Source organism: Bombina bombina, chromosome 2 (assembly GCF_027579735.1).
Source record: "Bombina bombina isolate aBomBom1 chromosome 2, aBomBom1.pri, whole genome shotgun sequence".
Classification (NCBI taxonomy): domain Eukaryota; kingdom Metazoa; phylum Chordata; class Amphibia; order Anura; family Bombinatoridae; genus Bombina; species Bombina bombina.
The window spans coordinates 623,975,823-624,001,511 of NC_069500.1; the positions used below are offsets into that span (position 1 = coordinate 623,975,823).

Genomic DNA, 25,689 nt, shown 5'->3' on the forward strand with positions numbered 1-25,689 from the left:
AGCCCATGATGTGGAATGAAGGTGAAGTCTTCCACAAAATGCAGATACTTCAGAAGATTCAAAACATAAACTGTGTGCCCCTCTGGAATTTGTTGTTTACATCATACATTATAATATTTACAATATTGATTACATATATTCCATAAATAACATCGCATAGTATCATTTCACTTATGACAATATTTTAAATTAGATTTGTGACTTATAATATGTAAAATGCAGATAAAAACACATTAGACAGTGTAGGTAATGCAATAGTTTGGTGCAATAAGAAGTAAATTATCCTAGATACAAATACTTTATATTGGTTCATTGTTTCTTATATTTTGGTACATTTTCGATGCTAGATAAGAAAAAATCCAGCCAATAGGATAACTATTAATGCTCTTGAATTATTCGAATTTTCAAATCATCCAATAGAATGATCTTTTATCCTACTGTCAGATTTCCTTTAAATGATGTAGAATGGCTGATATGAGCCATTGGTAACCTCTTGAGAAAAGCACAAGAAAAATGTTTATTGAGGTTACATGGCACTCAGGTGGTGTACACTTCCTTGATCCTTTGTGGTGGAGGTAGAAACCCCATAGAAGCCTTTGACTTCCTTACGTTCCTATGGGGGGGTTTTCTGTGCTTTTCCTGCTAGCTTCAGTTCAGCTATAGATCATTCAGGACCTTCTCAGGAGAGAGTTCTCCATCCTTCAATAGTTTATGTGAATGTTTGCTCAAAGTAAGTACATTAGCTTATTTTTTATTTACCAAGGAAGAAAAACAGATGTCCCACCAGTAATATCTTTTATTGTTGATTCTATTTTAAAACCAAAATAGATCTTTCCTCTAAAGGAAAGTCCAAAAGGATATAAAGTATTATCCAGTAGTCAGGATTTTTAATAAAAAATGAACTATAGCAGCAAAAGCTAAGGCTATGGATGTTGCTACTAATCAAGCTATAACTAGGAGCAAATCATAGAATAAGCTATAGATATCTCCACATATATCTACTTTTGAAGTGGCTAAATAAACAAACAAATGTTTGTAGACCTAAGCTACAGGTTTCTTTAAAAGAAACTAGAACATTTCACAACGTCAGAAGAAAAAAGATCCAAGCAAACATATACAGAGGAAACAATTGTTGGACATTGTAACTTACAGACAGAATCCTTGGGAACACCCGGGTTTTTTTTTTTAATCAGTCTTTGGGAGAAACTTCCAAATGGTGCTAAAATATGCTAAAATAATCCTTTCAACCCCATAATGTTCTCTAATCAACACTATAAATGCACTTATGTGAAATGCACAGGCAAGAAGAAGCACTGCACCAGGAGAGTGAACAAACCGGAGTAGCTGGAAATAGTAATATGTGTTTCATTTATTACTCTTGTGCACCAGCTCTTATTTCTTAAAGGGATATGAAACCCAAAAATGTTCTTCCATGATTCATATAGAGCACATCGTTTAAAACAACTTTCTAATTTACTTATCGTTAGCAAATTTTCCTTCTTCTCTTGCTATCTTTGGTTGAAATGCAGGGACTTAAGCTCAGGAGTATGCAAGTGTCTAGAGCACTATATGGCAGCAGTTTTGCAAGAATGTTATCCACTTACAAGAAAAATAGATGGCAGCACTATTTCCTGCCATCTAGTGCTCCAGACACCTCCCTAGGTATCTCTTTAACAAAAAATACCATGGGAACTAAGCACATTTGCCGGTAGAAGAAAATTGAAAACTGTTATTTTTTTAGACAATTGTATGCTATGTCTGACTCAAATAAGAAACCTTTTGGGGTTTATATCCCTTTAATCTCCACAATTCCTGACTCAAGAAATTTGCAAATGTTACACTGTAAAATTAGGTGGAGAAATGTTATACCTATGAAAGCTGAAGCTTGCCCCGGGTTGGACCATACACACTTGGGGTAAAGGGATCGCATACCACAGTTGCAGCAGTTTCCATCTAGATCCTCCCTTTTAATAGTCCCTTGAATGTACTTGGGAGGGTATCCTTAAAGGGACATAAAAGACAAAAGTGTTCTTCTATGATTCTGATAGAGCATACCATTTTAATGAACTTTCCAATGTATTTCTATTATCAAATTTGCTTCATTCTCTTAGTATCCTTTGTTGAAGGAGCAGTAATGCACTACTGGGAGTTCAATGAACACATCTAATGAGCCAATGAAAAGAGGCTTATATGTGCAGCCAACAACCAACAGCTAGCTCCCAGTAGTGCAATGCTGCTTTTGAGCCTACTTATATATGCTTTTCAACAAAAGATACCAATAATGAAGCAAATTAGATAATAAAAGTTAAAAAAAAATGAAATTAGATACTCTAATGGAATCATGCAAGTTTAATTTTGACTTTACTGTTTCTTTAATAGTTTTCACATATTAGTAAAAACGAAGCAGCCAAGTACCTTTTTAATAGAGAACTTTACTGAGAGAAGTCAGAATTCTTTTTTCTTCATCTATGGGAAATTACAGGTTTTTCAGCTGCATCCTTTGTGCACTACGTTATTTTAAATAGGTAGAAACAAAACTGAAGCTAGCAGGAAGTGAAGAAACTAAACTAATAAAGGGGGACAGAGTTAAGATACCCATCTGTCCCCGAGACGATCTGTCCCCCAGAGACAGCATGACAAATTTTAGATTCTTGTTTATTTAAGAAAAAAACATTACTTTTAGGAATAAAACTTTGAATAATGTAGGCAGGGGTTGTATTGACCATGCAAAAGGATTTGAGAATTCTAGAAATGTGCACAAATGCTTGCAGTTTAGTAAGTAAATTACCTGCACTTACTGCAATAATTATTCAAGATAAATTGGATTTAGTAGCTATAAAAGAGACATGGTACAATGACTATCACGACTGGGAAACAGTCATACCTGGTTAAATCTTGTTTAAAAAAAAATAGAGTAGGAAAAAAAGGGGGCGGAGTTGCTCTGTATGTGATGGACATTATTAAAGAAATTGAAATTGTAGAAAAAAATGACAATGTAGAAAGTGTTTGGGTAACTATAGAAACTGAAGGGAAACAGGTGTTTAGAATAGGAGTAGTATATAGACCACCATTACAGGATGAAATAGCCAAAATTACAATGAAGGGCAATGTTATAGTAGTGGGGGACTTTCATTTGCCTGATGTAGACTAGGAAGTACCTGTTGCCAAATCAACTAGAAGTAAATATATCCTGTAATCTTTACAAGGGTAATCTCTTGAGCAACTAATAAAAGAACCAACATGTAAAGGAACTATATTAGTACTTACAAACAGTGATATAGTATCTAAGGTGTCTGTGGGTGAGAACTTAGGCTCTAGTGATCATCAGTCTGTAGGGTTTAATATTCAGGCAAAGGTACTGTGCAACCATAGTAAAACAAAAGTCTTACGGCTAGATTTAGAGTTTGGCGGCCAAAGGGGTGCGTTAGCTACGCGTGCTTTTTTTCTCCCGCACCTTTTAAATACCGCTGGTATTTAGAGTTCACAGAAGGGCTGGGTTTACAGTGCGTTAGGCTCCAAAAAGGGAGCGTAGAGCATAATTTAACGCCACTGCAACTCTAGATACCAGCGGTGCTTACGGACGAGGCCAGCTTCAAAAACGATATCCCCATAGAAAACAATGGGGCAGTTTGATCTGAAAAAAAACCTAACACCTGCAAAAAAGCAGCGTTCAGCTCCTAACGCAGGCCCATTGTTACCTATGGGGAAACACTTCCTACGTCTGCACCTAACACTCTAACATGTACCCCGAGTCTAAACACCCCTAACCTTACACTTATTAACCCCTAATCTGCCGCCCCCGCTATCGCTGACACCTGCATATTTTTTTTAACCCTTAATCTGCCGCTCCGTATACCGCCGCTACCTACATTATACCTATGTACTCCTAATCTGCTGCCCCTAACACCGCCGACCCCTATATTATATTTATTAACCCCTAATCTGCCCCCCACAACGTCGCCGCCAGCTACCTACAATAATTAACCCCTAATCTGCCGATCGGAGCTCACCGCTACTATAATAAATGTATTAACCCCTAAAGCTAAGTCTAACCCTAACACTAACACCCCCCTAAGTTAAATATAATTTTTATCTAACGAAATAAATTAACTCTTATTAAATAAATTATTCCTATTTAAATCTAAATACTTACCTGTAAAATAAACCCTAATATAGCTACAATATAAATTATAATTATATTGTAGCTATTTTAGGATTAATATTTATTTTACAGGCAACTTTGTATTTATTTTAACCAGGTACAATAGCTATTAAATAGTTAAGCACTATTTAATAGCTACCTAGTTAAAATAATTACAAAATTACCTGTAAAATAAATCCTAACCTAAGTTACAATTAAACCTAACACTACACTATCAATAAATAAATTAAATAAACTACCTACAATTATCTACAATTAAACCTAACACTACACTATCAATAAATTAATTAAATACAATACCTACAAATAAATACATTTAAATAAACTAACTAAAGTACAAAAAATAAAAAAGAACTAAGTTACAAAAAATAAAAAAATATTTACAAACATAAGAAAAATATTACAACAATTTTAAACTAATAACACCTACTCTAAGCCCCCTAATAAAATAAAAAAGACCCCCAAAATAAAAAAAATGCCCTACCCTATTCTAAATTACAAAAGTTCAAAGCTCTTTTACCTTACCGGCCCTTAAAAGGGCCCTTTGCAGGGCATGCCCCAAAGAATTCAGCTCTTTTGCCTGTAAAAAAAAACATACAATACCCCCCCAACATTACAACCCACCACCCGCATACCCCTAATCTAACCCAAACCCCCCTTAAATAAACCTAACACTAAGCCCCTGAAGATCTTCCTTTAAGGGACGTCATCCAAGATGGCGTCCCTCGAATTCCGTTTGGCTGATAGCATTCTATCAGCCAATCGGAATTAAGGTAGGAAAATTCCTGATCGGAACAGCCAATAGAATGCGAGCTCAATCTGATTGGCTGATTGAATCAGCCAATTGGATTGAACTTGATTCTGATTGGCTGATTCCATCAGCCAATCAGAATTTTCCTACCTTAACTTCCTTCATTCGTCTGGAAGTCGTCGGAAGAAGAAGATGGGTCAGCGGTGGAGGTCTTCAAGATGGAGCCGGTCGTCATCGGATGAAGATAGAAGTTGCCGCTTGGATCAAGATGGTTGCCAGTCCGGATCGCCTCTTCTTCCCGGATAGGATGAAGACTTTGGAGCCTCTTCTGGACCTCTTCAGCCGCCGGATTATGGATCGCCACGCCCCGCTTGGGCTTGGATGAAGATTTTGGAGCCTGGAATGATCGGTGATACCTGGCATGTTGAAGACAAGGTAGGAAGATCTTCAGGGGCTTAGTGTTAGGTTTATTTAAGGGGGGTTTGGGTTAGATTAGGGGTATGAGGGTGGTGGGTTGTAATGTTGGGGGGGGGTATTGTATGTGTTTTTTTTACAGGCAAAAGACCTGAATTCTTTGGGGCATGCCCCGCAAAGGGCCCTTTTAAGGGCTGGTAAGGTAAAAGAGCTTTGAACTTTTGTAATTTAGAATAGGGTAGGGCATTTTTTTATTTTGGGGGTCTTTGTTATTTTATTAGGGGGCTTAAAGTAGGTGTAATTAGTTTAAAATTGTTGTAATTTTTTTCTAATGTTTGTAAATATTTTTTTATTTTTTGTAACTTAGTTCTTTTTTATTTTTTGTACTTAAGTTAGTTTATTTAATTGTATTTATTTGTAGGAATTTTATTTAATATATTTATTGATAGTGTAGTGTTAGGTTTAATTGTAGATAATTGTAGGTATTTTATTTAATTAATTTATTGATAGTGTAGTGTTAGGTTTAATTGTAACTTAGGTTAGGATTTATTTTACAGGTAATTTTGTAATTATTTTAACTAGGTAGCTATTAAATAGTTCTTAACTATTTAATAGCTATTGTACCTGGTTAAAATAATTACAAAGTTGCCTGTAAAATAAATATAAATCCTAAAATAGCTATAATATAATTATAATTTATATTGTAGCTATATTAGGGTTTATTTTACAGGTAAGTATTTAGCTTTAAATAGGAATAATTTATTTAATAAGAGTTAATTTATTTCGTTAGATTTAAATTATATTTAACTTAGGGGGGTGTTAGTGTTAGGGTTAGACTTAGCTTTAGGGGTTAATCCATTTATTACAGTAGCGGCGATATTTGGTCGGCAGATTAGGGGTTAATAATTGAAGTTAGGTGTCGGCGATGTTAGGGAGGGCAGATTAGGGGTTAATACTATTTATTATATGGTTATTGAGGCGGGAGTGAGGCAGATTAGGGGTTAATAACTTTATTATAGTAGCGGTGCGGTCCGCTCGGCAGATTAGGGGTTAATAAGTGTAGGCAGGTGGAGGCGACGTTGAGGGGGGCAGATTAGGGGTTAATAAATATAATATAGGGGTCGGCGGTGTTAGGCGCAGCAGATTAGGGGTACATAGCTATAATGTAGGTGGCAGCGGTGTACGGAGCGGCAGATTAGGGGTTAATAATAATATGCAGGTGTCAGCGATAGCGGGGGCGGCAGATTAGGGGTTAATAAATATAATATAGGGGTCGGCGGTGTTAGGGGCAGCAGATTAGGGGTTCATAGGGATAATGTAGGTGGCAGCGGTGTGCGGTCTGCAGATTAGGGGTTAAAAAATGTTAATAGAGTGGCGGCGATGTGGGGTGACCTCGGTTTAGGGGTACATAGGTAGTTTATGGGTGTTAGTGTACTTTAGAGCACAGTAGTTAAGAGCTTTATGAACCGGCGTTAGCCCAGAAAGCTCTTAACTACTGATTTTTTTCTGTGGCTGGAGTTTTGTCGTTAGAGTTCTAACGCTCACTTCAGCCACGACTCTAAATACCGGCGTTAGGAAGATCCCATTGAAAAGATAGGATACGCAATTGACGTAAGTGGATCTGCGGTATGGAAAAGTCGCGGCTGGAAAGTGAGCGTTAGACCCTTTAATGACTGACTCTAAATACCAGCGGTAGGCCAAAACCAGCGTTAGGAGCCTCTAACGCTGGTTTTGACGGCTACCGCTAAACTCTAAATATAGGCCTTAGAGTTTAGATCAACTGATTTTTCTTACATGGGCAGATACCTAGATGAATCCCTTTAAGGGATGGCACAGATTACAGGAGTACAAAATCAGTGGGAATATTTTAAAAATGCTGTTCTAGATGCAACTAAACACTGTATTAGGCTTGTTTGTAAAAGTAAAAGAAAAAGAAAACCAATATGGTTTTCAATAGAAGTAGCACATGCAGTTAAGACAAAAATGACAGTCTATAAAAAATTCAAACTCAGTGGCTCAGAAGAGGATAAAGAAAAATGGAGAACCCATCAAAAGATGACAAAGCAGTTAATCAGAAAGGCTAAAGCTGATGCAGAAGAGAAAATAGCACAAAACGGTGACAAAACCTTCTTTAGATATATCAGTGAAAAGAGAAAAACTAACAGAGGGATAGTTAGACTCAAGAAGGAGGATAGAGTAGTGGAAGAAGGTAAACAAATAGCAAACTGTTTAAATGATTACTTTTGTTCAGTCTTTACAACAGATGGTAAGGATAGGGAGATTCTATTAAGGGATGTTACTGTAAATAATAATGTGAGTAGTACTTTTCTTTTTACAGAAGAAGAGCTTTCAAGGGCTTTATCAAAAATAAAAGTAAATAAGTCTGTGGGTCCAGATAATATTCATCCAAGGTTCCTAAGAGAACTTCGATCCGTAATAGCTACTCCATTAACTGATTTTTTTAATTACTCACTTCTAACAGGAGTTGTTCCAAAAGACTGGAAAATTGCCAATGTAGTCCCTCTTCATAAAAAGGGTAGTAGAGAAGATTCTGCTAACTATAGGCCAGTCAGTTTGACCTCAATTAATGGAAACTCTTTTAAAGGAAAGACTTGTATCTTTCATTCAAACAACTTAGAAGACAAAGGGCAGCATGGTATCACTGCTGGAAGATCATGCCAGACTAATCTAATTGATTTCTTTGACCATGTAATTAACCCTTTAAGGACACAGATTTCAGTTTGCTCAATTGTTTTATGACGGAAAAATTCCGTCATATGTCCTTAAGAGGTTAAAATAATAGACCAGGGAGGAGCCGTAGATGTTGTATATCTAGACTTTAGAATGTATTGCCTTGGAATAGATGCTAAGATTGTTAAGTGGGTAAAATACTGGCTTAAAGATAGACGACAGAGAGTTTCAATTAATGGAGTACATTCAAATGAGGCATCAGTTACTAGTGGTGTTCCCAAAGGGTCAGTTCTTGGGCCTGTTTTGTTTAACATGTACATAAGTGATATTGGAAGTGGGCTTAAGGGGAAGGTTTGCTTGTTTGCTGATGATACAAACATTTGTAACAGGGTATATGTTCCAGGAGGAGTTGATCAAATGAACTGTGATATTAATAAACTAGAGGACTGGTCAAATAAATGGGATCTGAAATGTAATATTACCAAGAGCAAAATTATGCATATAGGATCCAAAAACCCAAAGGCCAATTATAGTCTCAATGGTACATCACTGACTGTAATTAAAGAAGAAAGGGACTTGGGAATTATTATTTCAGATGATTTAAAATTTGGTACACAATGCAGCAGTACAGCCAGCAAAGGCCAGTCAAATGCTTGGTTGCATTGGAAGAGGTTTTAGTAGCAGAAATAGCAAGGTTGTTATGCCACTTTACAGATCATTAGTTAGACCAAATATGGAATACTGTGTACAGTTCTGGAAACCATATCTTTGGAAAGATATAAATAAACTAGAAGCTGTCCAAAGGAGGGCTACTAAAATGGTACATGGTCTAAAATATAAAACGTACAAAGAAAGAAGGGAAAGAGGTGACATGATAGAAACCTTCAAATATATGAAGGGATTTAATAAAAAAAAATAAATGCAAAAACAAGGGGTCACAATCTAAAATTAGAGGGTAGCAGATTCAGGAGAAATTTGAGGAAGCATTTTTTTACAGAAAGGGTGGTGGATTCATGGATTAAACTTCCATTTGAGGTGGTAAACACTAATGGCTAGATTTAGAGTTTTGTCGGTAACGACCCGCGCAGCTAACGCATGCTTTTTTTTCCCCGCACCTTTTAAATACCGCTGGTATTTAGAGTTCACAGAATGGCTGCGTTTTCAGTGCGTTAGGCTCCAAAAAGGGAGCGTAGAGCATAATTTATCGCCACTGCAACTCTCGATACCAGCGGTGCTTACGGACGCGGCCAGCTTCAAAAACGTGCTTGTGCACGATTCCGCCATAGGAAACAATGGGGCAGTTTGAGCTGAAAAAAAACCTAACACCTGCAAAAAAGCAGCGTTCAGCTCCTAACGCAGCCCCATTGTTTCCTATGGGGAAACACTTCCTAAGTCTGCACCTAAAACTCTAATATGTACCCTGAGTCTAAACACCCCTAACCTTACACTTATTAACCCCTAATCTGCTGCCCCCGCTATCGCTGACACCTGCATATTATTATTAACCCCTAATCTGCCGCTCCGTACACCGCCGCAACCTACATTATCCCTATGTACCCCTAATCTGCTGCCCCTAACATCGCCGACCCCTATATTATATTTATTAACCCCTAATCTGCCGCCCCCAACGTCGCCGCCACCTACCTACAATTATTAACCCCTAATCTGCCGATCGGACCTCGCCGCTACTATAATAAATGTATTAACCCCTAAAGCTAAGTCTAACCATAACCCTAACACCCCCCCTAAGTTAAATATAATTTTATTCTAACGAAATAAATTAACTCTTATTAAATAAATTATTCCTATTTAAAGCTAAATACTTACCTGTAAAATAAACCCTAATATAGCTACAATATAAATTATAATTATATTGTAGCTATTTTAGGATTAATATTTATTTTACAGGCAACTTTGAAATTATTTTAACCAGGTACAATAGCTATTAAATAGTTAATAACTATTTAATAGTTACCTAGTTAAAATAATTACAAAATTACCTGTAAAATAAATCCTAACCTAAGTTACAATTAAACCTAACACTACACTAGCAATAAATTAATTAAATAAAATACCTACAATTATCTACAATTAAACCTAACACTACACTATCAATAAATAAATTAAATTAAATACCTACAAATAAATACAATTAAATAAACTAACTAAAGTAAAAAAAAATTAAAAAGAGCTAAGTTACAAAAAATAAAAAAATATTTACAAACATTAGAAAAATATTACATCAATTTTAAACTAATTACACCTACTCTAAGCCCCCTAATAAAATAACAAAATAAAAAAATGCCCTACCCTATTCTAAAATTAAAATAGAAAAGCTCTTTTACCTTACCAGCCCTTAAAAGGGCCATTTGCGGGGCATGCCCCAAAGAATTCAGCTCTTTTGCCTGGAGAAAAAAAACATACAATACCCCCCAACATTACAACCCACCACCCACATACCCCTAATCTAACCCAAACCCCCTTAAATAAACCTAACACTAAGCCCCTGAAGATCTTCCTACCTTATCTTCACCACACCGGGTATCACACCGATCCGTCCTGGTTCCGATGTCTTGATCCAAGCCCAAGCGGGGGGCTGAAGACATCCATCCTCTGGCTGAAGTCTTGATCCAAGCGGGCAGAAGAGGACATCTGGACCGGCAAACATCTTCATCCAAGCCGCATCTTCTATGTTCTTCCATCCGATGACGACCGGCTCCATCTTGAAGACCTCCAGCGCGGATCCATCCTCTTCTTCCGACGACTAGACGACGAATGAAGGTTCCTTTAAGGGACGTCATCCAAGATGGCGTCCCTCGAATTAAGGTAGGAATATTCTGATTGGCTGATGGAATCAGCCAATCAGATTCAAGTTTAATCCGATTGGGTGATCCGATCAGCCAATCAGATTGAGCTCGCATTCTATTGGCTGTTCCGATCAGCCAATAGAATGCAAGCTCAATCTGATTGGCTGATCGGATCAGCCAATCTGATTGAACTTGATTCTGATTGGCTGATTCCATCAGCCAATCAGAATTTTCCTACCTTAATTCGAGGGACGCCATCTTGGCGTCGGAAGAAAAGGATGGATCCGCGCTGGAGGTCTTCAAGTTGGAGCCGGTCGTCATCGGATGGAAGAACATAGAAGATGTGGCTTGGATTAAGATGTTTGCCGGTCCGGATGTCCTCTTCTGCCCGCTTGGATCAAGACTTCAGCCGGAGGATGGATGTCTTCAGCCCCCCGCTTGGGCTTGGATCAAGACATCGGAGCCATTCTTTGGGGCATGCCCCGCAAATGGCCCTTTTAAGGGCTGGTAAGGTAAAAGAGCTTTTCCATTTTAATTTTAGAATAGGGTAGGGCATTTTTTTTATTTTGGGGGCTTTGTTATTTTATTAGGGGGCTTAGAGTAGGTGTAATTAGTTTAAAATTGTTGTAATATTTTTCTAATGTTTGTAAATATTTTTTTATTTTTTGTAACTTAGTTCTTTTTTATTTTTTGTACTTTAGTTAGTTTATTTAATTGTATTTATTTGTAGGTATTTTATTTAATTAATTTATTGATAGTGTAGTGTTAGGTTTAATTGTAGATCATTGTAGGTATTTTATTTAATTAATTTATTGCTAGTGTAGTGTTAGGTTTAATTGTAACTTAGGTTAGGATTTATTTTACAGGTCATTGTGTAATTATTTTAACTAGGTAGCTATTAAATAGTTATTAACTATGTAATAGCTATTGTACCTGGTTAAAATAAATACAAAGTTGCCTGTAAAATAAATATTAATCCTAAAATAGCTACAATATAATTATAATTTATATTGTAGATATATTAGGGTTTATTTTACAGGTAAGTATTTAGCTTTAAATAGGAATAATTTATTTAATAAGAGTTAATTTATTTTGTTAGATTTAAATTATATTTAACTTAGGGGGGTGTTAGTGTTAGGGTTAGACTTAGCTTTAGGGGTTAATACATTTATTAGAGTAGCGGTGTGGTCCGGTCAGCAGATTAGGGGTTAATAAGTGTAGGTAGGTGTCGGCGACGTTGAGGGGGGCAGATTAGGGGTTAATAAATATAATATAGGGGTCGGCGGTGTTAGGGGCAGCAGATTAGGGGTACATAAGTATAACGTAGGTGGCGGTGGTGTACGGTCGGCAGATTAGGGGTTAAAAAAATGTATTATAGTGGCGGCGATGTGGGGGGACCCTGGTTTAGGGGTACATAGGTAGTTTATGGGTGTTAGTGTACTTTAGAGCACAGTAGTTAAGAGTTTTATGAACCGGCGTTAGCCCAAAAAGCTCTTAACTCCTGTTTTTTTTCTGCGGCTGGAGTTTTGTCGTTAGAGTTCTAACGCTCACTTCAGCCAAGACTCTAAATACCGGCGTTAGGAAAATCCTATTGAAAAGATAGGATACGCAAATTGCGTAGGGGGATCTGCAGTATGGAAAAGTTGCGGCTGCAAAGTGAGCGTTAGACTCTTTAATGACTGACTCCAAATACCAGCCTCTAACGCTGGTTTTGATGGCTACCGCCAAACTCTAAATCTAGGCCAAAGACTGTAAATGAATTTAAAAATGCCTGGGACATGCATAAGGCTATCCTAATGAAAAAGTAACATGTAATATGGGTAGACTTGATGGGCCTTTTTGGTTCTTATATACCGTCAAATTCTATGTTTCTATGTTTCTAAGAGGTGTTTGTAGTAGGGAGGAGCATCCCTGATTTCTTCTTTTAAGAAACGTAAGACAGTATGAACAGAGCATTAAAGGCACTAAATGGACAAGGCACTGTACATTTTACTTAAGTTTTATTGTTCCAATTATCTGTTTTATACACTGGAGTGTACAACATTGTTTATAAATAGCACCTTTACCTTTATTTCATCATTTAAAATAGTGCTTTTGAAAGAGGTAGCAAGGAGCAATCATGTTCCCAGAGGTGGTGAAATATATAGGTAATAACATTTTCCTTTTCAATTGTGGTCTATAAGTATTGGACATTCTTTATTGACAGAGAGATAAGATAAGGAAACCGTAAAGGGACATAATACTCATATGCTAAATCGCTTGAAACTAATGCAGTATAGCTGTAAAAAGCTGACAGGAAAATATCACCTGAGCATCTCTATGTAAAAAAGGAACAGATTTTACCTCACAATTTCCACAGCTCAGCAGAGTAAGTTCTGTGTAAAAAGTTATAATCAACTGATGCTCAGCTGCAGGTAAAAAAAAAAAAAAATTGAAGAAATGAACAGCAGCCAATCAGCATCAACAGAGCTGAGGTCATGAACTCTTTTACTGTGATCTCATGAGATTTCACTTAACTCTCATAAGATTTCATTGTAAACTTCCTTAAGCTGAATAGGGAAATAAGATGCGAGTGCACATAAGCTCGCTCCTTCCGCTGTCCCGGGACAGACATACTGATTTGCTGCTTAGAAGTCCTTTACAATGGGATGTGGCTACTGAGGAATTTTTGAGGTAAAATATCTTTCTTTAGAAATGTTCAGGTGATATTTTCCTTTTTACAGCTATACTGCATCACTTTCAAGTGTTTAAACATGTGGGTATTATGGCCCTTTAATGTGTAGATATAGGTAAGATTAAGACGGCTGCTATTTCTGCAGGCTCACACCATTTATGTGAGCAGCACCACCAGTCTCTTCAACAGATTTATTAAAGCTTATGCAGCTTAAACAGCCAGACCACAAAACATACAATGTTTCAGACCTAGTCCTTAGCTCCGAAACGTTGTATGTTTTGTGGTCTGGCTTTTTAAGCTGCATAAGCTTTAATAAATCTGTTGAAGAGACTGGTGGTGCTGCTCGTTTTTGTTGGTGATTTGTTGCTGGAGGATACTATGCATTACCTTCTGAGCTGGCACACCATCACTGCTCCCTGGTGCTGGAAAGTTTGGATCGATACCATTTATATGAGCATGTTTTTGAGAACAATGGACTGAGGCTTCAATCAGCAAGGATAGCTTTTTCATATACAAAAATAACCATAAAGGATACATTTTCCATTCATTTTATATTCTGCAGCTACTATAACAAGTATTTGTGAGTACATTAATGGAAACCAATTTTACAGTACCTTATCCCTTTAAACATGAAGTGGAATATATTTGATAATTAATTAGAATTTTTTATTATGGCTTAAAATATTAAAACGTATGATTTTTAAGATTTACAAAAAGGAAATTAGTATGCTTATGTAAATGTGACCTAAGCATAAACAAAATCATAATTGTGTTGTCCAATGAGCTATCTGGAGCTATCAATTGGGAAAAGTGTCTTTCAACAGGCTTATTGACTTGCTTTAACCCCTTAATTGCACATGATGACACATGTCCTCACCAGGAAATATAACCCTACCTTTCTTTCATGTAATTAACAAGAGTCCATGAGCTAGTGACGTATGGGATATACATTCCTACCAGGAGGGGCAAAGTTTCCCAAACCTTAAAATGCCTATAAATACACCCCTCACCACACCCACAAATCAGTTTTACAAACTTTGCCTCCAAGGGAGGTGGTGAAGTAAGTTTGTGCTAGATTCTACGTTGATATGCGCTCCGCAGCAAGTTGGAGCCCGGTTTTCCTCTCAGCGTGCAGTGAATGTCAGAGGGATGTGAAGAGAGTATTGCCTATTGAATGCAGTGATCTCCTTCTACGGGGTCTATTTCATAAGGTTCTCTGTTATCGGTCGTAGAGATTCATCTCTTACCTCCCTTTTCAGATCGACGATATACTCTTATATTTACCATTTCCTCTACTGATTCTCGTTTCAGTACTGGTTTGGCTTTCTACAAACATGTAGATGAGTGTCCTGGGGTAAGTAAGTCTTATTTTCTGTGACACTCTAAGCTATGGTTGGGCACTTTATTTATAAAGTTCTAAATATATGTATTCAAACATTTATTTGCCTTGACTCAGAATGTTCAACTTTCCTTATTTCCAGACAGTCAGTTTCATATTTGGGATTATGCATTGAATTATCATATTTTTTCTTACCTTAAAAATTTGACTTTTTTCCCTGTGGGCTGTTAGGCTCGCGGGGGCTGAAAATGCTTCATTTTATTGCGTCATTCTTGGCGCGGACTTTTTTGGCGCAAAAATTATTTTCCGTTTCCGGCGTCATACGTGTCGCCGGAAGTTGCGTCATTTTTTGACGTTATTTTGCGTCAAAGATGTCGGCGTTCCGGATGTGGCGTCATTTTTGGCGCCAAAAGCATTTAGGCGCCAAATAATGTGGGCGTCTTTTTTGGCGCTAAAAAAAATATGGGCGTCATTTTTGTCTCCACATTATTTAAGTCTCATTATTTATTGCTTCTGGTTGCTAGAAGCTTGTTCACTGGCATTTTTTCCCATTCCTGAAACTGTCATTTAAGGAATTTGATCAATTTTGCTTTATATGTTGTTTTTTTCTTTTACATATTGCAAGATGTTCCACGTTGCAACTGAGTCAGAAGTTACTACAGGAAAATCACTGCACAGTGCTGGAGCTACCAAGCTAAGTCTGCTATAAACTTTTGGTATCTGTTTCTCCAGCTGTTATTTGTATTGCATGTCATGTCAAACTTATTAATGCAGATAAAATTTCCTTTAGTACTGTTACATTACCTGTTGCTGTCCGTCAACATCTAATTTTCAGAGTGTTCCTGATAACATAAGAGATTTTATTTTTTAAATCCATTAAGAAGGCTATGTCTGTTATTTCTCCTTCTAGTATACATAAAAGTCTTTTAAAACTTCTCTTTTTTTCAGATGAATTTTTAAATGAACATCATCATTCTGATACTGATAATGGTTCTTCTGGTTCAGAGGTTTCTGTCTCAGAGGTTGATGCTGATAAATCTTTGTATTTGTTCAAGATGGAATTTATTCGTTCTTTACTTAAAGAAGTGTTATTTGCATTAGAAATAGAGGATACTGGTCCTCTTGATACTAAATGTAAACGTTTAAATAAGGTTTTTAAATCTCCTGTAGTTATTCCAGAAGTGTTTTATCTCCCTGATGCTATTTCTGAAGTAATTTCCAGGGAATGGAATAATTTGGGTAATTTATTTACTCCTTCTAGACGTTTAAGCAAATTATATCCTGTGCCATCTGACAGATTAGAGTTTGTTGGGACAAAAATCCCTAAGGTTATGGGGCTGTCTCTACTCCTGCTAATGTACTACTATTCCTATGGCAGATAGTACTTCATTTAAGGATCCTTTAGATAGGAAAATTGAATCCTTTCTAAGAAAAGCTTACTTATGTTCAGGTAATCTTCTTAGACCTGCTATATTTTTAGCGGATGTTGCTGCAGCTTCAACTTTTTGGTTAGATGCTTTAGCGCAACAAGTAACAGATCATAATTTTATAGCATTATTATTATTCTATAACATGCTAATAATTTTATTGGTGATACCATCTTTTGATATCATTAGAGTTGATGTCAGGTATATGTCTCTAGCTATTTTAGCTAGAAAAGCTTTATGGATTAAACTTGGAATGCTGACATGTCTTCTAAGTCAACTTTGCTTTCCCTTTCTTTCCAGGGTAAATAATCATTTCGTTCCTTTCCTCACAACAAGGAACAAAAGCCTGATCCTTCATCCTCAGGAGCGGTATCAGTTTGGAAACTATTTCCAGTTTGGAATATATCCAAGCCTTATAGAATCCTATAGCCAGCTCTTAAGTACCTATGAAGGTGCGGCCCTTATTCCAGCTCAGCTGGTATGGGGCAGATTACGTTTTCTTCAAAGAAATTTGGATCAATTCCGTTCTTAATCTCTGGTTTCAGAAACATTGTTTCAGGAAGGTACAGAATTGGCTTCAAGTTAAGGCCTCCTGCTAAGAGATTCTTTTCTTTCCCGTGTCCCAATTGACACAGCAAGGCTCAGCATTTCTGAAATGTGTTTCAGATCTAGAGTTGGCTGGAGTATTTATGTCAGTTCCAGTTCTGGAACAGGGGCTGGGGTTTTATTTTATCTCTTCATTGTACCAAAGAAGGTCAATTCCTTCAGACCAGTTATGGATCTATCATTATTGAATCGTTATGTTAGGATACCAACATTCAAGATGGTTACTGTAGGTCTATCCTGCCTTTTGTTTAGCAAGGGCATTATATGTCTACAATAGATTTACAGGATGTGTATCTGCATATTCCGATTCATCCAGATCACTTTTAGTGTCTGAGATTCTCTTTTTAGACAAGCATTACCAGTTTTGTGGCTCTACTATTTGGTCTAGCCTCAGTTCCAAGAATTTTTTTCAAAGGTTCTCGGTGCCCTTCTTTCTGTAATCAGAGAATAGGGTTTTGGTATTTCCTTATTTGGACGATATCTTGGTACTTGCTCAGTCTTCTCATTTTCGAAGAATCTCATACGAATCGACTTGTGTTGTTTCTTCAAGTTCATGGTTGGAGGATCAATTTACCAATCAGTTTATTGATTCCTCAGACAAGGGTAACCTTTTTAGGTTTCTAGATAAATTCAGTGTCTATGACTCTGTCCTTGTCAGACAAGAGAAGTTTAACATTGATATCAGCTTGTCAAAACCTTCAGTCACAATCATTCCCTTTGGTAGCCTTATGCATGGAAATGTTGGATCTTAGGACTGCCGCATCAGATGCGATCTCCTTTGCTCGTTTTCACATGCGACCTCTTCAGCTCTGTATGCTGAACCAATGGTGCAGGGATTACTCAAAGATAACTCAATTAATATCTTTAAACCGATTTTTCGACACTCTCTGACATGGTGGACAGATCACCATCGTTTAGTTCAGGGGGCTTCTTTGTTCTTCCGACCTGGACTATAATCTCAACAGATACGAGTCTTACAGGTTGGGGAGCTGTGTGGGGGTATCTGACGGCACAAGGGGTTTGGGAATCTCAGGAGGTGAGATTTCCGATCAATATTTTGGAACCCTGTGCAATTTTCAGAGCTCTTCAGTCTTGGCCTCTTCTGAAGAGAGAGTTGTTCATTGTTTTCAGATAAGACATTGTCACAACTGTGGCATACATCAATCATCAAGGAGGGACTCACAGTCCTCTGGCTATGAAAGAAGTATCTCGAATTTTGGTTTGGGCGGAATCCAGCTCCTGTCTAATCTCTGCGGTTTATATCCCAGGTATGGACAATTGGAAAGCGGATTATCTCAGTCGCCAAACGTTGCATCCGGGCGAATGGTCTCTTCACCCAGAGGTATTTCTTCAGATTGTTCAAATGTGGGAACTTCCAGAAATAGTTCTGATGGCTTCTCATCTAAACAAGAAACTTCCCAGGTATCTGTCCAGATCCCGGGATCCTCAGGCGGAGGCAGTGGATGCATTTTCACTTCCTTGGAAGTATCATCCTGCCTATATCTTTCCGCCTCTAGTTCTTCTTCCAAGAGTAATCTCCAAGATTCTGAAGGAATGCTCGTTTGTTCTGCTGGTAGCTCCGGCATGGCCTCACAGGTTTTGGTATGCGGATCTTGTCCGGATGGCCTCTTGCCAACCGTGGACTCTTCCGTTAAGACCAGACCTTTTGTCTCAAGGTCCTTTTTTCCATCAGGATCTGAAATCCTTAAATTTAAAGGTATGGAGATTGAACGCTTGATTCTTGGTCAAAGAGGTTTCTCTGACTCTGTGATTAATACTATGTTACAGGCTCGTACATCTATATCCAGAGAGATATATTATAGAGTCTGGAAGACTTATATTTCTTGGTGTCTTTCTCATCATTTTTCTTGGCATTCTTTTAGAATACCGAGAATTTTACAATTTCTTCAGGATGGTTTGGATAAGGTTTTGTCCGCAAGTTCTTTGAAAGGACAAATCTCTGCTCTTTCTGTTCTTTTTCACAGAAAGATTGCTATTCTTCCTGATATTCATTGTTTTGTACAAGCTTTGGTTCGTATAAAACCTGTCATTAAGTCAATTTCTCCTCCTTGGAGTTTGAATTTGGTTCTGGGAGCTCTTCAAGCTCCTCCGTTTGAACCTATGCATTCATTGGACATTCAATTACTTTCTTGGAAAGTTTTGTTCCTTTTGGCCATCTCTTCTGTTAGAAGAGTTTCTGAATTATCTGCTCTTTCGTGTGAGTCTCCTTTTCTGATTTTTCATCAGGATAAGGCGGTGTTGCGAACTTCTTTTGAATTTTTACCTAAAGTTGTGATTTCCAACAACATTAGTAGAGAAATTGTGGTTCCTTCATTATGTCCTAATCCTAAGAATTCTAAGGAGAAATCGTTGCATTCTTTGGATGTTGTTAGAGCTTTGAAATATTATGTTGAAGCTACGAAATCTTTCTGTAAGACTTCTAGTCTATTTGTTATCTTTTCCGGTTCTAGGAAAGGCCAGAAAGCTTCTGCCATTTCTTTGGCATCTTGGTTGAAATCTTTAATTCATCTTGCCTATGTTGAGTCGGGTAAAATTCCGCCTCAGAGAATTACAGCTCATTCTACTAGGTCAGTATCTACTTCCTGGGCGTTTAGGAATGAAGCTTCGGTTGACCAGATCTGCAAAGCAGCAACTTGGTCCTCTTTGCATACTTTTACTAAATTCTACCTTTTTGATGTATTTTCTTCTTCTGAAGCAATTTTTGGTAGAAAAGTTCTTCAGGCAGCGGTTTCAGTTTGAATCTTCTGCTTAGGTTTTTCATTAAACTTTATTTTGGGTGTGGATTATTTTCAGCAGGAATTGGCTGTCTTTATTTTATCCCTCCCTCTCTAGTGACTCTTGTGTGGAAAGATCCACATCTTGGGTAGTCATTATCCCATACGTCACTAGCTCATGGACTCTTGTTAATTACATGAAAGAAAACATAATTTATGTAAGAACTTACCTGATAAATTCATTTCTTTCATATTAACAAGAGTCCATGAGGCCCACCCTTTTTTTGGGGTGGTTATGATTTTTTTGTATAAAGCACAATTATTCCAATTCCTTATTTTATATGCTTCGCACTTTTTTTCTTATCACCCCACTTCTTGGCTATTCGTTAAACTGATTTGTGGGTGTGGTGAGGGGTGTATTTATAGGCATTTTAAGGTTTGGGAAACTTTGCCCCTCCTGGTAGGAATGTATATCCCATACGTCACTAGCTCATGGACTCTTGTTAATATGAAAGAAATGAATTTATCAGGTAAGTTCTTACATAAATTATGTTTTTTCTTTCATGATTCAGACACCGCATGTGAGTTTAACCCCTTAATGACCGGACCATTTTTCAATTTTCTTACCCTTAATGATAATGGCTATTTTTACATTTCTGCAGTGTTTGCGTTTAGCTGTAATTTTCCTCTTACTCGTTTACTGTACCCACACATATTATATACCGTTTTTCTCGTCATTAAATGGACTTTCTAAAGATACCATTATTTTCATCATATCTTATAATTTACTAAAAAAAAAATGATAAAATATGAGGAAAAAATGGAAAAAAACACACTTTTTCTAACTTTTACCCCCAAAATCTGTTACACATCTACAACCACCAAAAAACACCCATGCTAAATAGTTTCTAAATTTTGTCCCAAGTTTAGAAATACCCAATGTTTACATGTTCTTTGCTTTTTTTGCAAGTTATAGGGCCATAAATACAAGTAGCACTTTGCTATTTCCAAACCACTTTTTTTCAAAATTAGCGCTAGTTACATTGTAACACTGATATCTTTCAGGAATCCCTGAATATCCCTTGACATGTATATATTTATATTTAGAAGACATCCCAAAGCATTGATCTAGACCCATTTTGGTATATTTCATGCCACCATTTCACCGACCAATTGCGATCAAATAAAAAAAATTGTTGACTTTTTCACAATTTTTTTCACTAACTTTAGGTTTCTCGCTGAATTTATTTACAAACAACTTGTGCAATTATGGCATAAATGGTTGTAAATACTTATCTGGGATCCCCTTTGTTCAGAAATAGCAGACCTATATGGATTTGGCGTTGCTTTTTGGTAATTAGAAGGCCGCTAAATGCCGCTGCACACTACACGTGTATTATGCTCAGCCGTGAAGGGGTTAATTAGGGAGCTTGTAGGGAGCTTTTAGGTTTAATTTTAGCTTTAGTGTAGTGTAGTAGACAACCCAAATTATTGATATAGGCCCATTTTGGTATATTTCATGCCACCATTTCACCGCCAAATACGATCAAATAAAAAAAAAAACTTAAATTTTTCACAATTTTAGGTTTATCACTGAAATTATTTACAAACAGCTTGTGCAATTATGGCACAAATGGTTGTAAATGCTTCTCTGGGATCCCCTTTGTTCAGAAATAGCAGACATATATGGCTTTGGTGTTGCTTTTTGGTAATAATAAGGCCGTTAAATACTGCTGCGCACCACACTTGTAATATGCCCAGCAGTTAAGGGGTTAATTAGGTAGCTTGTGGGGTTAATTTTTAGCTTTAGTGTAGAGATCAGCCTCCCACCTGACACATCCCACCCCCTGATCCCCCCCTGACCCCCCTCAAACAGCTCTCTTCCCTCCCCACCTCACAATTGTCACCGCCATCTTAAGTACTGGCAGAAAGTCTGCCAGTACTGAAATAAAAATATTTTTTTTATTTTTTTTTATTTTTTGGCATAAAGTCTGCAGTGATAGATCCCCCCTTACCCCACAACCTCCCTGATCCCCCCTTACATCTTTCTAACCCTCCCCCTCTGTCTATATACCGCCATCTTGGGTACTGGCAGCTGTCTGCCAGTACCCAATTTGCCCCCCAAAATAGTTTTTTTTAAGTTTTTTAATATAAAATATATGTTTGCTGTAGTGTAGCTGGCCCCCCTAAATAATATTCAACCCTCCCCCTCCCAGATCCCTTATTAAAGAACAAAGATGCCACTGCATCTAGATCGATCTTTTTTTTTTTTATTTTAGTGGGCTGTAAATTTTGCGCGCGCACGCACGCGCACACGCCCCCACCGTCCCACCCAGCCACAACCGCCGGACCGGCAGAAAACAGAAATAAAGAGAGATCGGGTATTACTTGCAATAATAAGGTGACATATTACATAAATGCAGCACCCAACCAGGCAACTAATGGTAAAACATACATAGCCGATGCAGATGGGGCCACAGGGTGGCCCTTTCTGCATCGGTATGTAAAATGGGGGATTGTAGTGATGCCTCAATATTGAGGCATCACTACAATACCTTGTAAGCAGCTGGAAGCGATCTAGATCGCTTCCAGCACTTTAGACAACAGAGGACGTACCAGGTACGTCAACTGTCATTAAGGGAAGTTTTTTCTATGACGTACCTGGTACGTCCTCTGTCTTTAAGGGGTTAAACAACTTCCATTTTACTTCTGTTATTTAATTTGCTTCATTCTCTGGGTATCCTTATCTGAAAAGCATACCTAGGTAGGCTGAGGAGCAGAAATGCATTACTGGGAGCTAGCTGCTGATTGGTGACTGCACATAAATGCCTCTTGTCATTGGTTTACCAGATGTGTTCAGCTAGCTCCAAATAGTGAAAAGCTGCTCCTTTAAAATGGGATTCCAAGAGAATGATGCAAATTTAATAAAAGTAAATTGTAAAGTTGTTCAAAATTACATGCTCTACCTGAATCATAAGAGATTTGTTTTTAAACCCACAAGACCCCTTGTGCATTTATTTGAGTAGAGGCTAATTGTAGCCCCAACATGCACACATCAAAGTAATGTATATGCACCCAAAGGCCCTAATTTATATAAGGACAACCCCTTCTTCTTTTCACTATAGAGTTTAGAAAAAAAAAAACACAATTATTTGCAACCTTTATTAAAAAACATCTTGTTATAGATGTGTGTATATGATATATATAGAAAAAAGGGTATAGTTTAAATCTGCAGGGTGCTGGTATGTGCAGGTTTCTCAATGAAAAGTGAAAGGCTTCAATGTGAGCAGCATCTAAAACTCCCAAACTGCTCAGCCCTGGTTGGAAATGGCTCAGCAGATAAGGGGTTAAAATCATGATTTTAGGCATTCTGCTAATGTTTTTTGGTATGATGGAGTAAGGATAGTATTGTGTCTGATATTTTAACATATCACTGATTATGATGCCTCTTAATTAGAAAATGCTTAATCAAACCACAATAGCACACACAAAAACAGATGATCAGCTGGATAGGAATATATATTGGGGCCCATTCATCAAGCTCCGGAAGGAGCTCGAGTGCCCGTGATTCTGGCGAGCCCAGAAACACCAGTTATGAACCAGCGGTCTAAAGACCGCTGCTCCATAACCCTGTCCGCCTGCTCTGAGCAGGTGGCCAGACATAGCCGAAAATCAACCCAATCGAGTACGATCGGGTTGATTGACACCTCTCTGCTGACGGCCGATTGGCCACAAATCTGCAGGGGGTGGCGTTGCACCAGCAGCTCACAAGAACTGCTAGTGCAATGCTAAATATGGAGAGCGTATTGCTCTCCGCATTCAGCGAGGTCTGGCGGACGTGATCCGCACTGTGGGATCAAGTCCGCCAGACTTTTGATAAATATCCCCCATTGGCTGAACAATAGTTTTATACAATTTGGCATTCTGTGAACTCTTTAATTCCATTGTGCTGAGACAACCTTCAACGGTTTATTGAGAGATCTAACCAGTGAAAAGGACAACATGTATAAATACAGATAGGTTGGTATAACTTCTAGTAGCATATGCAATTGTACATTTGTAAGTAAAATTATGTTTTTTGTCACTATGGTTTTTTTTTTGCTTTTTCCATCAGGCTAAAGCACCAAGGTACTATTTGCAAGTTATTAAAAATAAATCTGACTGTGTTACAGAGCATGCCGATGAAAGCGAAAAGCATTTTTTTCTGTGTTCGAAGACATATTCAGGAAGCCGTTTTGTATTGACATTACTTTAACTGATGTTTTGTAAAAGAACCATTAGAAAACAATTTTATTCTACTAAAAATAATGAACAGGGCAGGCAGCTTTATGATTTATAGATTTCGAATTTGCTTTTCAATACACAGCGAGCTGATGCTCCAGTAGACTTGTGTTTATTCATGTGTTTATCATTTATTTACTTTTTTCCCCTTTAGGAATGCTGTCTCTGCAATTTAAGAGGAGGTGCGTTAAAACAAACTACTGACAACAAGTAAGTCATGAAGTTAGGCAACAAACATTTTCTTGAATTCAGTATTTAAAGGGATGTTACTCAAGAAATAAATTATAGATATAATAATGTATTCATATAAAAGTTTAACCCGGTATGTAGATGTATTTTAAGGAATATTGTTTAAATATTGAAGAAATAAGAGCTAAGTTTTAGTTTATATAAAGTACTTTAGTTTCTAGAACGTAACAGGCACAGCCATGTTGACACCTTGGTTTCCATTATCCAATGGTTTAAAGTCCCGTTAGCAATGTTTTATTCCGCACAATCATTGTTGCACACTTTCTTAGCATAAGAGATTAGACAAAGAAAACATAGGTTTCATTATCGCTCGCCCATCGATAATTTGGAATGCCCTGAGTTTTTAGAGTAAAAGTACAGGGAAAAGGGGGAAAAATAAATAATGAAAATATATTTGAAAGAATGTTTTTATTACACATAAATGTTTTATTCAAATCTCAAATGGTTTAATGTCCCTTAATGGATCTCACTACTATAATTGAGACATGTTTAGTTTTATATTATAATGTCTGTTTCTTTGTCCCTTGGTAATATAACTGTTAGCCATCTCTGGATTTTTATATTGTTAGATTCCTGTAGAGCCATCGTCCTCTAGTTATGAAGCCGTCTACTTAGCTGCATTCGCCGGCCCAATACGCTCGCCTAAGCTCGCCTACCATCGCCGTCGCGGACCTAAATACGTTCGCCAAAGTTATCAAAAAAAGCTGTCAAGAAGCCGCGCACCAAGTAGAGAGCGATGAGCAGCGGATGTTGTTAACTAACAGTCATCGATCTCGCTGCTCATCGGCTTCTTCGCAGCTTTTTTGATAGCCTGTCACTAAGCACCCACACTAAACTACACTGTTTTACCCCCTAAACCGCCGCTCCCGGAGCCCCCCACAACTAAATAAACTTATTACCCCCTAAACCGCCGCTCCTGGACCCCGCCGCAACCATAATAAATGTATTAACCCCTAATCCGCCGCTCCCGGACCCCGCCGCCACCTACATCATACCTATTAACCCCTATCCTGCCCCCCACTACACCGCCGCAATCTACATTAAACAAATTAACCCCTTAACCGCCGCTCCCGGACCCCGACGCCACCTATATTAAACTTATTAACCCCTAAACCTAAGTCTAACACTAACACCCCCCTAACTTTAATATTATTTTAATAAATCTAAATAAAAATTACTATTATTAACTAAATTATTTAAACTAAATACTTACCTGTAAAATAAACCTAAATATAGCTACAATATAACTAATAATTATATTTTAGCTGTTTTAGGATTTATATTTATTTTACAGGCAACTTTGTATTTTTTTTTTAACTAGGTACAATAGTTATTAAATAGTTATTAACTATTTAATAGCTACCTAATTAAAATACTTACAAAATTACCTGTAAAATAAATCCTAACCTAAGTTACAATTAAACCTAACACTACACTATCAATAAATAAATAAATTACCTACAATGACCTAAAATTAAATACAATTAAATAAACTAAACTATAGTACAAAAAAAACAAACACTAAATTACAGAAAATAAAAAAAAATTACAAG

The 25,689-nt window shown here is 37.3% G+C and overlaps 1 protein-coding gene across 1 annotated transcript in view; it reads left to right on the forward strand.

Moving 5' to 3' along the window:
- The window catches only part of KDM4C (lysine demethylase 4C), a 1,488,570-nt gene that overhangs the window by 1,232,140 nt on the left and 230,741 nt on the right, over positions 1 to 25,689 (forward strand). The window contains exon 17 of the mRNA XM_053702565.1: positions 24,042 to 24,097. Coding sequence (XP_053558540.1) covers positions 24,042 to 24,097 — 56 coding nt within the window. The remainder of the gene's footprint in view (positions 1 to 24,041; positions 24,098 to 25,689) is intronic.